Genomic DNA, 18147 nt, shown 5'->3' with positions numbered 1-18147 from the left:
CTATACATTTTTTGAATTGGGTGTTTTCTTTTTTTGTTTGTTTGTTTGTTATTTAAAAATTCTTTTTCTTTTCTTTTTTTTATTGTAATTAGTAAAAGGGTTACATGATATTTGCCAGATAGAAGGTGCATTAATTCACATACATTGATACCCTTTCACATGTCTTGGTACCCATTTCCCTCCCCCCCCCACACTCCCCACCCATCTTGGTTTTCCCCCCTTTGAATTGGGTGTTTTCAAAGTAGTGTCCCAGTTGATGGGTAGGTTTCCCCATGTCACTGGGGATGACAGGAGAATGTCACTGTGCCCAGCCATTACTTGATATTGACCCTTATGAACACTTTTACCCAGGCTGACCTCAAACCATGATCTCTTTTTCCCAAGTACCTAGGATTATATAGGCTTGAGTCAAAAAAAAACTGGATTGAAGCCTGGTGAGGTGGCTCATGCCTGTAATCCTAGCTACTCAAGAGGCTGAGATCTAAGGATCAAGGTTCAAAACCAGCCCTTTCAGAAAAGGACCTGTGACTTTTATCTCCAGTTAACCCCTAGAAAATGGGAAGTGGGGCATGACTCAAGGGTAGGGTGGTAGCCTTGAGCTGAAGAGCTCAGGGACAGCACTCAGGCTGAGTTCAAGCCCCCTGACCCACCAAAAAAAAGACTGGATTCAGGAAAAGATTTTTTTTAAGAACAGTTTACAAAAATGGGTCAAAGACCCCTATGTAAGACTTGAAATTACTACCTGGAGTAGAATAAACATTAGAACTTACTGGAATAGTCAAGAACTTTCTGAGCATAATTCAGCTCCTGCTGTTCAACTGGCACCCTACCACTTGAAATACACCTCCAGTTCTGCTTTTTGCTGTTTATTTTGGAGACAGAATCTGGTGAACTTTTTTTATAGGCTGCTTTCAAACCACAATATAATGGAGTGCCTGCATAAGTGAAAAAACAGAATGAGAGTACAAGACTAGCAATTCACAGACACACACTCACACTCACAATAGGGATCCTATTCTTTCTCTCTTAGTTGCCTAAAAGATTGACTATAACTGTCCCAAAGTATTTCTGACATATTGACATATTCTTAGACCTTCAAGGATATCAAAATCTGCAAATGTACCAGGCCCTTTATAAAAATGTAGTATTTGTCTATAACCCATGCACATCTTTCTGTATGCTTTAAATCATCTTTCAGTTATACATTTTCTGTCTGAGTGATTGAATCTGTAAGTTTGAAACCTGCTTATAATTTGTTTATATATTGCTTATAAAATTAGTATTAAGAACATTATTATTTTAATAATATGACCCACTTTTCTTTTTCTTTTACTGAGAAATTGTTAACAATTGCTCTTAAGTTGTTATCTGTTTTGAAAGTACAGGGCAAATTTCCTTAGCATTACTTCAAATGGCAGCCATTCTCTTTAGGTATTTGCTGAGAACTCTAATTTCACAAAGGACCATTCTTTTAATTGCACTGTGGTGTGATTATATACACATACACACACACACACACATACATATATATATATATATATTTTTTTTTTTTGCCAGTACTGGGCCTTGAACTCAGGGCCAGGGCACTGTCCTTGGGCTTTCTCAAGGCAAGAGCTCTACGACTTGAGTCACAGCACCATTTCTGGCTTTTTTCTATGTATATGGTACTGAGGAATCAAACCTGGGTCTTTGTGCATGCTAGGTGAGCACGCTACCACTAGGCTAAACTCCTGGTCCTGTTTTCTATTTTTTTGAGATGGGATATCTGTCTGTACCAGAGACTGGCCTTGAACTCAATAGTCTTCTTCCTCAGCCTTCCAAGTGCTAAGGTTACAGGCGTGCATTACCATGCCCTATTCTGCCTGTGGATTTTTGTAGTCATTTGTGTGTGACTGTAATTAAAAGTGATTTGTGTTAAAAACCAAAGGAAAATATGTAATAGCTTTTTGTGGCTTATGTCTTTTTTTATTTTCAGCCTTTAAACAAAATAAATGTACCTGAGGAGAAGTTCTTCAATGTTCCTGCTTTCTTAACTGTTTCAGGACAACTTCATCTAGAAGTGATGGCAGGGTAAAGAACTTTATTTTCTGTTTTGCTTGTACTGATTGTGATTAGGGGAGAGAGAAATAGTGTCGTCCCTCTCAATGCACAAAACTAACAATTAAAATTAGTCTTTCTCTTTTATCCACTGGCGTTCACAAACTTTTTTTTAAACTAAAAGTTTGCAATATCCACATTTCTTACCAAAGGAAAGCACTTTAGTTTTAGTAAATATGTAACAGAAAATACGAAGTTATGATTTTTTATTTTTCTAAAATCTATCCTTGCTTAAATCTTAAGAGGAGACTCAAAATTTAAATATAGTTAATCATATGTATGAGAATAAAAGTAGTCATAGTTCTCATCTGAACCCAATATTGACTTACTTGTCTTTTTAATATTTTTTTAAAATAGAAGAAAAACGCATCTGAAATATCTGAAGAGAAAATTTTTTTCTCTAATTGGTTTAAATTGGTTCCATTAGCAAGTCTTTAAGTAAAATGAAATGAATTCTGAATTCTTTCCACTTTAGACATTTGGAAAGTCTAACAGTCTTTTGTGTCCAACTTACTTTTTAAAGACATGGACTTAGACATAGACATCTTTAAACTCTTATCTAATCTGGTGTTCTGTGCGATTCTGTAGGTAATTTTTATACTGACCTAATAATGAACACTAAATTTCCTTAGTATACCTTTTTTTTGTTCATGTAAGTATTGTATGAACAAAAAGCAAATGTTTTCAGAAAATAGCCTGAGTGAAACATGTTTCCTGTTGGAGGATAAGAAAGTCAGTGGGCATGATAGTACACACCTGTAATTCTAGTACCTTTCTTGTTTTTTTGCTTTAAACTGCTTTCCAAACCTTTTTTTTTTAAAACTATGGTAAAAGACATATTAATTCTAGCACTTTAAAATTCAGAAGCAAGAGAATGGCAGCTCCAAGGCCAGCAGGGTTATATAAAAAATTATTTTTTTATGTGCACTTTGGTTGTTATTATGCTCATCTTTGATACAGAAAGTTTGGTGTTTCCAAGTACTTGACAGTATTAGCAAAATACTTTATAGAAAACCTAGCACTATTAGACTAAAAGAATTTTAGAACTGGCTATGGTAAGGCCATACTGGGCATGTCATGGAAAATTCATGTTATTGCTAACATATAATTTTTGAAATTGAAACCTTTGTTCATATAGATGTAAGTGAGCATGTCTGGGAGACTTAGAAATTTTCTTTTCTGAGACTAGCTTCAAACTGGGATTATTAGATATCAGACTTGAGCTACCAATTCCACCTTATGATAATACATAAAACTAAAAGTAGGCCAGGCAGTTAGTCTAGAGGTAGAGTGCTTGCCTAGCATGCACAAAGACCTGGGTTCGATTCCTCAGTTCCACATACATAGAAAAAAGCTAGAAATGGTGTTGTGGCTCAAGTGGTAGAACTCTATCCTAGGAGAAAGCCCAAGAATAGTGCTCAGGCCCTGAAAGTAAGTGATAGTAGAAATCAGCTTTACTAGAATTTTCCTAAGAATTTAATGGCAGAAAATTAATTTTATAACTTCATGGAGAGATAATTTGTATACTATTAAATTTATAATTTTGAAGTGTATATTTCAGTTTTAAATATTTGTAGTTATTCAAGCATCATTATCATAATTTTGGAATATGTTTTGTGACCCTAGGAGTGGTATTGTCCCATTAGGAGTCATTCCTACCCTCTGTTTAGTGGTTATCACCTACCCTGGGCAATAGTTAATCTCTTTTCTGATCTCTATGAATTTACCTATTCTGGATATTCTGAATATTTCAAACACTATATTTTTTGAGTGGCTTACTTTATTTAGCATAATGTTTTAAAATATTCTCCATGTTATAGCATGTCAGTAACTTCATCCAAAATTTATTCATTACATGAATATATCATATCTTACTTAGCCTATTTTTCAGATAATGGACACTTGAGTTTTTCTATTTTTTGGCTATGATGAGTAATATTGCTCTAGCAATGGAGTAGATTTTTTTTGTGTGGATATGTTTTTGTCTTTCTAGGCAAGTATTTAGGAGTGAAATTTGTGTCATTATAGTTCCAGTTTTAACTATGTGAAGAATCATTAAGCTATTTTGTTCAGAGGCAGCATCAGTTTGCCCACATCTTTGTCAGTACTTAATATTGTCTATCTTTTATTATAGCAATGTCAGGAGAAATTGTCTACTCACTAGCTGATGCTGCTGAATATCTTTTCATGTATCTTTAGGCCACTGGTATATATTATTTGGAGAAATGCCTTTGCTCATTAAAAAGGGGATTTTTTGTTATTATATTGTAAGAATTCTTTATATATTACTTATCCAAATCTCTGATCAAATATATGATTTGTAAGTATTTTTCCCATCAGTGGTTTTTGCTTTTTGCTTTTTTTCCTCCCATTTTCTTGATGCTGACAAAGTCAGATTTGAATCTCACATTTCTTAGATTGGAAGCATTCCAATGGGCATAGCCCTGTGAAGAAAACTATTTATCATTGATATACGCAACTGTAATACATACTACAATTTACTGCAGATTTCAAAGGCATATTTAGTTAGTTCTAATTCCTTAGTACTTCTGGCTTTTACACTCACTTTGTCAAAAAAACAAACAGTACTTTAAAGAACTTTAAGGGAGGTGGGCATCTTTTATTTTCCTAAGTACAAACCAGTTTTAAATTAATCAATTAGAATGATCATACTAATGAAAATTTTCATTTAAAAGTTTTTTGTTATGATAAAGGTAGTAGACAGGAGAAATTTTGCATTCTTATGTCAGCTTTTTACTTGCAAAAATATTTGTGTCATATTTGCCTTCAACATTTATGCAGTTATTAACCATATTGAGCACACTAAATATTATGCAAAAATACCTTAAGCAGCAAAGGAACATTGTTGCATGTTCTTTTTAGCAAAATGAGTGGTTCTATTCTTATTACTCATTATTGCATGATGAACCTTACTGTAGAATGACTAATTGGGAGAAAATACTGAGTATCTTTTTTTGTCCTTCGAAAGGTATGATTCATTTAGTAATTTGTGTATCTGAAGGCTCATTGTCTGAGATTTCACTTAAACAACCAATTTTACCCTGATGATTACAGACTAGATTATTGCTGTCTTTTTGCATTCACATTCTGATTTTAAAATAACAATGAATGATTTTTCTCATCATTTTTCTTCTCTTATTATAAGGGAATATAAATAAAAGGTCTGGATTTCAATTGTTCGTCATGAAAGCTATGGAACAATAAAAGTAGTGTAGTTATTCACTACTGATGACTATACTACAATAAGGAAATTGAAGATAACATACCAGTGATAATTTATCTCTGTATGATTAACATCTTCTTGGTCATCATTTTTCCATTTTCTTAATATTTAACTCCTTTAATATAATGAAAAAGTGAATAATGATGAAGCAATTCATACTGTGATGAAATAATAACAAAATTTTTTAGAATACTGGAAAAATACCAATGCCAAAACCTCATGTATATATCTTAGACTTATGAAAGAATTCAGTAGTTTTTTTTGTTTTTTGTTTTTGTTTCTGCTAGTCCTAGGGCTTGAACTCATGGTCTGGGCACTGTCCTTGGACACTTTTTGCTCAAGGCTAGTGTTCTGCCACTTGAGCCACAGCACCACTTTTGGCTTTTTCTGGATATGTGGTATGGAGGAATCAAACCCAGGTCTCCATGCATGCTAGATGAGCACTCTATCACTAGGCTATGCTCCTGGCCCTGCAATGGGGTTTTTATTCCATTAAAAATACTAGAAATATTTGAAGGAGGAGGTTGGTTTTTGTTTTGTATTGTTTTGTTTTAAGATTTCTGTAGTGATTTGTATTATGCCCCATGAAAAAGGTTAAGTTCTAACCTATGATAGTACTTCAAAATAATGCAGTCAAGTTAGCACTAGGTCACGCTAGGTTCATATGGGTCCCAAATCCATATATTGTGATAGAAAGACACAGAAAAGAAAACTGTATACAGATGGAGACACATATCAGAGTGATATTGAGGATTGCTGGTAGCCATCAGAAACTAGGAAGAGTAAAGAAAGGATTCAGTGCTAGAACCTTTAGAAAGAGCACGGCTTTGCCACCATGTTCACTTCAGACTTTCATTCTCACAACTAGGAGGAGAAATTTGTGTTGTCTTATATCAACCTGTTTGTGGTGATTAAGAAACTAACATTACCCTTAAGAGTATATAGGTCATGAAGTAATAACTTCTTTTGCTTTTCGTTCCATTTCTGGGGCTTGAATTGAGGGCCTAAGTGCTATCCCTGAGCTTTTTTGCTCAAAGCTAGTGCCCTGCTCTTTGAGCCTCAGTACTACTTTAAACATTCATGGACTCTACTGCCTGGACTAGCTTCAAACTGTGATCCTCAGATTTCAGCCTCCTGGGTGGCTAGGATTACAGGCATGAACTAGTTGAAAAAGTAATTTTTTTTTTTGTAGTACTGAGCTTTGAACTCAGGATCTCATACTTGCTAGTCAAACCATCCAACCCCATGAGCTGTTCTTTACCTCTTCCCCCTCCCCTTTTTTTGTACTTCAGTTATGTTTCACATAGGGTCCTGTATTTTTGCCTTTAGTCCTGTACTGCAGTTCTTCTATTTAAGTTTCCCATATAGCTAGAATGACAGGTGTCTAAAATTATGACAAGCTCTTACTGGTTAAATTGGAAGTCCTAGAAGTTTTTTGTCTGGGCTGACTGTAAACCATGACCTTCCTGATCTCACCACCCATGTAGTAGTTTACAGGTACAGGTGTGGATCATAGGCCCTGCCTTAATTTTTATAGTTTGAATGCTCAACAAAAGGACTTGAAAATTGAGTGGATCCTAACAGTATATTGAGGGTTATGACATTTATGATTCATCCACATAATGGATTACTATACAAATACTGATAAAGCTTAACAATGTGTGGGTGTGTGTGCACATGAGTGTGCACACACATGTGCCAATCCTGGGTATTGAACTCAGAACCTGGGTACTGTCCTTGAACTTCTGTGCTCAAAGCTAGTGCCCCACAGTTAAGCCACAGCTCTAGTTCTGACTTTTTGGTTGAACCACAATTCTCACATCTCACCCTCTTGAGCAATGAGGATTATATGTGTGAGCTACTAGTACCACGACATTTTTCTTTCTAAACAAGAAGGTGTTGTTGTTGTCGTCATCGTTGTCATCGTTGTCTCATTTGTCTGTCTTTGGGAGGGCAAGGGGCCACAGAAATGGAGAGACAAAGTGTGAACAATTGCAGCAGTGGACCTCACTAGACATAGACACTATGTTGAAAATACAACTTACTTGTGGGGACAGAGGGAAAATCTGGGAGAGAATGAAGAAAGGGGTAACATTGTCCAAGGAGAAATGTATTCATTACATGACTTAATGAAGCTGTAGCCCCTCTACACATCATCTTTATGATAAGGATTTTTTTTTTTTATAAGCCATGAGGGACTGGGAATATAGCTCAGTGGAAGAGCACTTGCCTTGCAATGGGCAAGGCCCTAGATTTGATCCCAAACAAAGCTATTCTTTAATGGTTGTAAAGTAGAATGCAATTTTTTTAAACTATATACGCATGAGAGAAAATAAAACCTGATAAAAATCCATACTAACATTGAACTTGTTTTTATAAAAGGTGACTTGTATGCTCATCTATATTTCTTAAATTTGTCCCTTTTTGGTGTTTTAAGAAAAGGTGATTAAAAAAACAGCTACTTTTTATACTGAATTCAAATCAGTGACAGATTATCAACTATAAACTGTGAGAAATTTCCCAAAATTTTAATTTGCCATAGATGGGCATAAAAAAGCAACTGAGTAGATTAAAATGTGAGAAGAAAAAAATATTGTCCCTTTTTAGAATTGAGATTTGTGCTTTAATAATCACTTTTCATTTTGTGGGAAAATTCAGCTTGAGCTCTGACTAACTAGTTGGTTTGTGTTTGATATGAACAATTCTCAGTGTATTCTCTTGGGTTGTTTGGTTAGTTCAGATACTGAGTTCCCAAACCATTCATGCCCAGAGTGTTCTTAGCCTCTAGCTGAAGTGAGAATACCAACATGTGAAATTGAGTTAAACTGATGTAACCTTTATAACTGAGTGTGAAATTGTCAGTTTTCTGACAAATGATCATTTAAACTGAGTATCTTATTTAGCAGTATTTGAGTAGTAAGATACTCAGTTTTAATTACCATTACATTAATTTACAAAGCACAAATTCTGTCTTTCAAATTTTTCTATGCTGTTTATAAGACTGAGATAATTTATTTAGGAGTGAAGAATATGATAATCATTCCTTGTACTTCATTTTATGAAATATTCCATGAATCTAAGATCTTTAATTATCCCCATTGTTTCTTGATTACATATGAATAATCCTTGAGGTTCTTTGTGCTGATGTCTTGATGGTGAGCTTCAAAGAAGAGATTTCTTCTTTTTGTGTTTTATTCATGTTTAAAAGTACACCCTGTTTAGGCTGAGAGTTTGGCCTAGGGTTAGAGTGCTTTCCTAGAATGCACAAAGACCCAGGTTCAATTCCTCAGTACCACATACATAGAAAAAGCCAGAACTGGTGCTTGCTCAAGTGTAGAACGCTAGCCTTGAGGAAAGCCCAAGGACAGTGCGCAGGCCCTGAGTTAAAGCCCTGGGACTGGCCAAAAAAAAAAAAAAAAAATCCTGTTCAGATAGAAATATGAATTAAGAGACTATTGGTGTAAATGAGTCAGGGATGTTGTTAATTATCACATAACCAATTGTATTTTTTGTGTAACAGAGCCAGAAGGTGAGCATTGCCGGAGGACTGATCAGCAAGTCTAGAGGGTTTTTAGTAGGAACAGTTGATTTGCTTGGGTTCAACTAGAGAAGTTGAATGAATTAAGCAGGATTTGTGTAGTGCTAAGTAAATTTAATGGGAAATAGGTTCTGATGGCATTAGACCAAGAAATCTGCTGGGTAATTAATGAGGAACTAGAGATGCTGGGTGGTATTGAGGGAGATTTAAAGATAGATTTAAAGAACTGGAGGTTTTAATGAAGACGTGTTGATATAGAAATACTTAAGTGAAAACCTAGAAGAATGTAAAGTGATGATCAAAAATAGTTTTGAGGAGTATATGTCTCTAACATAGATTCCTCTTAGATGTTGGCCTGTAAATTGAATTATTTTTCTTTTTCATTTGACTTGTTGTACAGCACTTCAGACTTAACACATTTGAAGTCAGGACTTGAGAACTATCCTTGGGGCTTTCTCAAGGCTAGAGCTCTGCCACTTGAGCCATCACACCACTTCCAGCTTTTTCTGTGTATGTGGTACTGAGGAATTGAACCCGGGTCTTTGTTTATTCTAGACAGGCACTCTGCCACTAGGCCAAACTTTGACCCCATATATTTTCTAAATACTTTTTTCTTCTAAATTCCATATCTCAAAAAATGGCATTACTAACCTTCCATCTTGTCAAACTATGTATGTGATGTTATTCCAAATTGTTTTTCCCACATCCTTTGTATCCTTTTAATCATTTGCTTCCAATTCCCATTGTTTAAGCTGTCCTAACCACTGACAATATTTTAAGTACGTTATCCTATTTCAAAGATTTGTGTTTTTATGTACTGTTTTTCTGCCTTGAATGTTTTTTCCCCCTCTGTTCCTTTGTCCAGCCTAACTCTTGTCTGTTGATATAAACTGAACTTGAACATTATTTCACCTAGTCTTCTGCCACCACTACCCCCACCATCCCTACTTCAGTCTTGCTTAAATATTTTTATGTGTTCTAGTGTTGCATAGTGTTTGCCTCGTTTGTTTCACTGGAATCATTGAATTATTTTCCTAGCTTTTAACTTTGAGCTTTTGAATGTAGGGACTATGATTTGATTTTGTAACTATTAGTTAATACAAAATAAAGACTTAAATAGAGATATTTAAAAATACTGAAATTATCTGTTTTTATGTCTTTTCATTAAATTGTAAAATTTCCAAGCTATATCTTGCTTTGTCTCCGTTTTTATTACTACCACATAACCTCATTCAAAAAAATCAATCTCAATTTAATTCAGCACTTACTGAAAACCAGCTATGCCAAGCAAAAGATTGCATGTCTGAACAAAACAGGTATTATCTCAACCTTCATGACCTCATAAATTCTAATGAGAAAGGTGAGCATTAAATAATGAATTGTACACATGGCAGTCATTTTTAAAAAAGGAAGTTTCACTTGTATAGTTTGGATTGAATTTAGAAGTAATATTATTTTAAAGTATCTATATTTCAAAACCACTTATAGTTGATGCAGGTTTTATTGCTGTATGTGTGTGATGGTACTGGAGCTTGAACTTGCTTGCTCTTGTTTTACTTTTTCTGCTTAGAGTTGGTACTCTACCCCTTGAGCCATCTTCCAAGTCTGTGCTAGTTAATTGGGATAAAGAATCTCAGGCTTTTCTGTCTGGGCTGGCTTTGAAGCAGTCTTTAGATTTCAGTCTCTTTTGTAGGTAGGATTACACAGACATGAGCCACTGGTGCCCTTTTTTATTTTTAGAGCAGCATACATCCAGTTTATACTCCCATCCACCCCCTATTATAGAGCATTTTACATTGTATCGTTTTTCAGTTACTCCAGTGTATGTTACCTATATTGATTTGGGTCTAGAATGTCTTGTCTTTTGTTATGAGTGTATAGGTGTGTAGGTATATAGTGCTGTCCCTGAGATTTTTTTGGTCAAGGTCAACACCCTACCACTTGAACCATTTACAGCTTTTTTTGGTGGTTAATTGGAGATAAGAATCTTCTGGACTTTCAGATCCCAGCCTCCTGGGTAGGATTGTAGGTGTGAGTATTCTTATGTCATATTTGACCTGTTGTACCAAAATCAAAAACCAGAAATCTGTGTGGCTTATCTGTTCTATTCCTTTATGAACTCTCAAATACTTAGACCCTATTAACTTTATATGAAACATTTGTGACTTTGCATCTGTTGGATTTCATAAGAACTACAGGTTAATGAAAGATCTGGTTATCATAGCCTAAATAGTTGAAGCTTAAGGGTTTGTTTAGTATAAAAAAGACAAAAGAGAGAGATGATTTGATAAATGATGAAATCTAGATCTCTGTGCAGATGAGTAAACTTTTTTTAAAGAAAAACTTAATTATGACCGAATTTACATACCATGAAATTCACCCTTTAAAAAATACAGTTCAATATATTATGTTAAAAGAGTTGTGAAACCATAGTGAATACATAGTAGTATTTACTAGTAGCATTTAATATAAATACATAGTTATAAAAACATAACCATTATCTAATTTTACTATTTTCATCACTGCAAAAGAAAGCCTATAGCCATTAGTGGTCACTTCCCTTTCCTTTCTGTCCTGAATCCCTAGCAAACACTATTGAATCAGAAAAACTGGAGTGAGATTCCCCACTCTCTGTTACAACTGGTGATACTATTGATGAGAACCATTGTTTTAGAGAGACTTTCCTGTTTTATGGACATTCTTGTGGAGGCTGAGGAAATTAACTGAGGTTAATTGTCGAATTCAGAAGGTTTCACTGAAATCTCATTCTGCATCTCCAAGTTCACTGAAGTTCTGAGTGCAGACTATTTTCTCTCCCCTGCAAAATATACCCCGTATTCCAGATAATGGCAACCTTGTTTCACCTCACTGGGCAACAATCATCTGTTTGATGTCTTTTAAAAATTGTTGAGATTCCTTGTCCATTGAAAATTTCTTCCTATTTCTTTTTTTTTAATGTTTATATGAAAGCTTTATTGATCAGTTATCTGAAATTTTTGTTAAATAATTTATTAACATTGATTTTTACATCATATTCAATTTATGTATTTAACAAACAAGTATTCAAGAAGGGAATCTCTATATATAATCACTGGCACTTAGATTTTAGAACATAATTAAAATTAGGCTAAGGGTTTATATGTCATATATCCATATTAATCTATGTAGTAGAACATGTCTATAGAGTCATAAATTTTTATGTCTATATAGTTGTGTTTATATTTCCAGTACCATGTTCATAGCATTGTGTATGCAAATATTGAGTCCTCGCTGTAGTACTGTTTGGATCTAATAGCCACATATTAAGGATACCATGCACCTTTTGTTCCTTTGGTCTTGACTTGTCTCACTCAACATGATTCACTCTAGATTCATCCACTTCCCTGCAAATGCCATTATTTTAACTTGTCTGTTGGCTATGTAGAATTCCATTTTGTGTGTGTGTGTGTGTGTGTGTGTGTGTGTGTGTGTGTGTGTGTGTGTGTGTGCGTGCGTGCGTGTGTGTGTGTGTGTGCGTATACACCACATTTTCTGTATCCATCTGTATCCATTCATCTGCAATAGGTCATCTGGATTGTTTACATCACCTGGCTATTGTGAATAGTGCAGAGATGAACATAGCTGAACAGGTGTCCTTATCATATCTTGGGTTATGATGTTCAGGATAGATGCCCAGAAGTGGTATGGCAGGTCTTTTTATTTTTTAAGGCTGATTCAGAAAAAGACTATAAATGAACATATATGCTTACTTCATCACTTAAACGCCATTTTCATTAGCTTGAATAGTGTTAATTATATTTTCCTTAGTTGCTATTTGTGTTATGATTTCGTGTCTGCCTCGCAAGTTAACTCTGAAGTGTCTGAGTACTGCTCTTTGAAGGTCTACTCATACTCTTTTGTAATACAGCTGTTCTGTCACAGACTATTATAAAATTTAATGTTTTTTTATTTTAGAATTCAACATGTAGTGTAAAAACATTTTTATTATCTTCAGTTGTACAAAACAGTTGCCATTCAACAAAAGCATGTAATGTATCTTGATCATTGTCAGTCCTTTAAACATTTTTCCTAACATACTCCTTCCCTATATTGAATTTCTTTGTGCAAAGGAATGCTATCTTGCCTTTTCTCTGTTTATATGAGGACCCCAATGTTCTGTATCTAGCACACTAGGGTCTGACTGAATAGAAAATATATCTGAAGAATTGAATACCTTTGAAATAAGCAGGGCACAATGGCTTATGCTATAATCCTAGGTACTCAAGAAGCTGAGGTCAGAATAATATTACAATTGTTAGCCAGGCAGGGGCCTATGATCCTAGCTTCTCAGGAAGCTGAGATCTGAGGATTAAGCCAGCCCTGGGCACACAAAAGGACCTGAGAGTCTTACTCCCAATTAACCTCTAGAAAAGGGAAGAGGGGGTTGGCTCAAGGGTAGGGGAGTAACCTTGAGCTGTAGAGCTTGGGCCCAGGGGTTGGATGGTAGTTTTGAGGTAAAGAGCTCAGGGACATTGCCCAGGCTGAGTCCAAGCCCCATGACCCACCAAAAAAAAAAAAAAAAAAAAGATTACAATCATAGGGCACAAAAAAAGTGTTAGAATTTTATTTCAACCAGTAGGTGGGTACTATACCAGTAGCAAATGCCTGCCATCCCAGCTACACAACAGGCTATCAGGAAGACTCTAGTCCTAAGCTAGCTGAGGGGGGGGGGGGAATGTTGTCAAGAATCTACCTCATTGGGTACCTAATTGGGTACCTAGAGTGTGGCTTAGTGATAGAGTGTTTGCCTAGCATGATGAACAAAGCCCTGGGTTGAGTTTCTCGGTGCCATATACAGAGAAAAAGCTAGAAGTGGTGCTAAGGCTCAAGTGGTAGAGCAGCCTTGAGAGAGCTCAATGACAGTGCCCAGCTCCTGAGTTCCAGCCCCAGGACTGGTGGGAGGTGGAGGGGAGGGGGAATCTATCTCATCTGGTTTGAGACATGGCTCAATTGGTAGAGGATTAATTAGCCAGTCCGCAGAGCATCAGGGATCTAGTTGAAGTTCCCATCTCATACCAAAAATGAAAAGAAAAATCTATTTCAGTAGAAGAAGATGGGTATGGAGAACGACATCTGTCATCTCAGCTACAGTAGAAAATGTAAAAGAGCCTGTCTCAAAGTAATCACAGCAAGAGTAATCACTCTTGCAGTGGCAAGAGTGGCCTGAGGGCATGACTCAGTTGTGGAACACCTGCCTACCAAGTGAAAGGCCCTGAGTTCAAGCCCTAGTACTGCCCCCCCCCCCAAAAAAAATCAGTCAAGTCCTTTGAAGAATGGTATAAATAGAATTCATGCATGAAATGCAGAGCCAGTTTGTGCTGTCTAGAAGCAAATGGGGTTATTACATCTGTCATCTCAGCTACAGTAGAAAATGTAAAAGAGCCTGTCTCAAAGTAATCACAGCAAGAGTAATCACTCCTGCAGTGGCAAGAGTGGCCTGAGGGCATGACTCAGTTGTGGAACACCTGCCTACCAAGTGAAAGGCCCTGAGTTCAAGCCCTAGTACTGCCCCCCCCAAAAAAATCGGTCAAGTCCTTTGAAGAATGGTATAAATAGAATTCATGCATGAAATGCTGAGCCAGTTTGTGCTGTCTAGAAGCAAATGGGGTTATTACAGCGAGGCACCAAATTAATCATTAGTAATTAAAGCAGTATGGGCAATTATTAGAGTTGTAGAAAGCAAAGTGAATGTTGCTTCTTTCAATTACTGCAGAATTTTGTCCAAATTATCTTTTGCTCAGGTGGCTTTAATTACTTTTTAAGGAGGAAAAAAAATGTATCGTTGTGTTGCATGTTGGCAACATTTTACCCAGATTGAGAAGAATTGTCACTGATATTTTTTATTGTGTTTTCTTCTAAAAGTAACTATGTTTATTCATTTACTCAGCAATGGTTTCAGTGTTTACCCAAATTATATATAATTGTGTTAGACCTTAAAGGGAATGCTTAAAATACTGGACCTTATTGATGGGCATACTTAACTAGTAAATACTGACCTTGTCTGAATGAATAGTTCTGTTAGTTGAAGTGAATGTAGTCAGGGAGATTTATAATGCAGGCTTCTATAAGTTTTCTAAGCTTAATGTCTGACTTTCTACTCTCTAATCTATAAAAAACAACTGTAATAGGATATTGCAGAGCTGATGTGAGAATTAAAGTCCATTGTCCGTCACAGTGTACTTATTGATTTATTAGGTGTTATTATGATAGTGATGACAGGATTTAGAGAACCCAGTTGATTGCAAAGACTTGGCTAAAGAAAAACTAAGGTGGCATGACCACAAAGAAAGAGCTATCAGTTAATACTAAAATTGCAACGATAATAGAACTGGAATTCACAAACAGCAGGTTGATACCAAGAATGAGTGTACCTTAGTCAAGACTCATGAGACAAGTCAGAGTTAAACTAAGCCAGCACCTGAAGTGAAGGAGTGGAATAGGGCTTAGATGTCAGATACTTGAGAGAGTCCAAAATCCACTTTAGAAATAAAGAGTTGACTACATTAGATAATGGAGTGTCACTGTATTCTTCAAAGGAAATCATTGCTATTCCACCTCTGTGCTCTAGGACCAGAAACTTCATCTTTGATTTTATAATTGGATTAAGATTAAGTAGCTGGGGGCTGAGTATATGGCTTGCCTAACATGCATGAAGCCCTGGGTTTAATTCATAAACAGAAAAGGCTGGAATTAGTACTATGGTTTAAGTGTAAAGTCTAGCCTTGAGCAAAAGTAGCTCAGGGACAATGCCCAGGCCCTGATTTCAAGCCCAGGACTGGAGTGGGGAGAAAGCCTCAAGAAAAGATTAAGTAGCAGAATAAACCAGTATATGAATAAGCCATTCATGTTTTTTTTTCTTTACAGAAGTTATTTAATTATACTGCACAAATTAAAAAAAAACAGTTATAAGTGCTTGAACTCTGGGCCTGAGCATTGTCCCTGAGCCCTACCCCTTGAGCCACAGCACCACTTCCAGGTTTCTAGTGGTTAATTGGAGATAAGAATCTGCAGGGATTTTAGTGCCTGGGCACTACAATCCTCAGATCTCAGCCTCCTGAGTAGCAAGAATTATAAGCATGAGCCACCATGCCCAGCTAATTTATTAACTTTTATAACTACCACCATGAACAAGATAGAGCTAGGCTGGGCTCTGTGGTATGCACCTGTAATCTCAGCTACTGAGGAAGCAAACACAGGAAGATGTTGGTTAACAGCCAGCCCAGACAAACGTAAGTGAGACCTATCTCAAAGATCCCAGGTGCTTGGATTAGAAGCAAGAGGATTGTACTGTAAGGCAGGCTATTAAAAAGTTAGCAAGATGATATCTCAAAACAAACATGATTGTACACACCTGTGGTCACAGCTACGTGGGAAGCAAGAGACACAGTGTTAAAGACGGCAGTGTTAAAAAGCCCTGGTAAATGATGGCACCAAAACTCCACCTAAAAAAACAAAAGTGCTTAAAAGAGTCAAGGGATGTGGTGGGGTGCATGACTTGATAGCTAAGGTCCTGAATTCAATTCTTAGTACTGAAAAAAAGAAAAAGATGTAAAAGTATTTATTACCAATTGAATAGACATATCACAATTGGTTAGCCCATTTCGTCTCATTTATCAAATTTTTTTAGCCAGTCCTGGGACTTGAACTCAGAGCCTGAGCACTGTCCTTGGGTTTTCTCAAGGCTAGAGCTCTTCCACTTGAGCCACGGCACCACTTACAGCCTTTTCTGTGTATGTGGTACTGAGGAATTGAACCCAGGTGTACATGCTAGGCAAGCATTCTACTACTAGGCCAAACTCCCAGCCCCTCATTTTTCACATTTTTTATAGTAAAATATAAATAAAATGTCTTACTTATTTTAGGTGCACAGTTCAGTAACATTAAATATATTCACAATGTTGTTACATCTGCCACCACATCATTACCCCCCAAAAAAGTAATTTTTTTTTTAGGTCTGAGATGGGACTAAACGTACAGATATTGAATATTAAGCCTTTGTCTGATGTGTTGTTGATAAATACCTTTTCCCGGTTGATTGTTTGTCCTTCTATTTTAGTAGCTATGTCTTTATCTGTGCAAAAACATTATTTTTAGGTAGTTCCATTTTTCGAGTCTCTCTCCAATCTGTTGTGACCCTGGGACTCTGTTCAGAAAGTTTCTGCCTGTGAATCCTAGCTACTCAGGAGTCTGAGATCTGAGGATTAAGGTTCAAATCCAGCCCAGTGCACAAAAGGACCTGAGACTCTTATCTCCAGTCCGGAAGTGGGGCTTGGCTTAAAGGAAGGGCAGTAGCCTTGAGCTGAAGAGGTCTGGGACAATGCCCAGGCCCAGGGGTAAGGCAGTGGCCTTAAGCTGAAGAGCTCAAGAACAGCACCCAGACCGAGTTCAAGCCCCATGACCCACAGAAAGAAAGAGAGAAAGAAAGAGAGAGAGAGAAAGAAAGCTTCTGCCTGTGCCTATGAGTTCCACTGTCTCTCCTACTCTGTCGTATAGCAGTTTCAGAGTTTCATGTCTAATATTGAGGTCTTTGATCCATTTTGAATTGTTTGTGCCTAGTGACAAGCTGGGGTCACTTTTAGTTTTCTGAGGAAACTGTAAGTTTTTCCTTTCCTTTTGGATATTTTCTCTTAACTACTTTCTGTGATTATCATGTGTACTACAGTAAATATGTTATAATACTCTAAAACAAATTTACACTGTCTGCCTTTAATAGTACAATAAAAGCTCTGTTCCTTAACAGTTCTCACCTTTTGGTTGCTGTCACATGATTATATTGTGTGCTCCAAAATATAAACTAAGAATTCCTTGATGTGCATTAGTCTCTTAAATAATGAAAAAAATAAAAATAAAGTTATAATATCAGCTTCTAGGCTAATAATTTTTATTTCAATGCTTTGGTCTCATAATCATGTACAAAATGAAAAAAACTGCAGTTGTAAACTGTTATCACCATGTGTATACCTTTATTGGGATCTTTAATTCTTTATACACCTCAGATTATTGTTTTCTTTTTCAGTTCACCCTGTAGGATTTCCTTGAACATTTATTGCAGGACACCTTTTGTTTAGCTGGAATCTTTCATCTTATTTTTCTTTATACTTTTGAAGGACAATTTTGACAGATAATAGGATTCTTGATTGACAGTTTTTTGTAATTTTTAAAAATGTATCAATCCATTGCCTTCTAGCTTCTAAAGTTTCTGGTGAGAAAACTGCAGATGATCTAATTG

At 36.1% G+C, this 18147-nt stretch overlaps 1 protein-coding gene across 4 annotated transcripts in view; it reads left to right on the top strand.

Moving 5' to 3' along the window:
* Positions 1-18147, top strand: part of Nars2 (asparaginyl-tRNA synthetase 2, mitochondrial) — a 106975-nt gene that overhangs the window by 35908 nt on the left and 52920 nt on the right. For all 4 annotated transcript variants that reach the window (XR_016538095.1, XM_090348506.1, XM_090348504.1 and 1 more), the window contains exon 6: positions 1976-2070. Coding sequence is in view for 3 of the 4 variants with exons in the window: in XM_090348506.1 (XP_090204632.1) it covers positions 1976-2070 (95 nt within the window). In the remaining variant the exon portion in view is untranslated. The remainder of the gene's footprint in view (positions 1-1975; positions 2071-18147) is intronic.

The sequence above is a fragment of the Megascapheus bottae genome, chromosome 16, assembly GCF_031878675.1.
Source record: "Megascapheus bottae isolate mThoBot1 chromosome 16, mThoBot2.hap1, whole genome shotgun sequence".
Lineage (NCBI taxonomy): Eukaryota > Metazoa > Chordata > Mammalia > Rodentia > Geomyidae > Megascapheus > Megascapheus bottae.
This window is presented reverse-complemented; position numbering and strand designations above follow the sequence as displayed.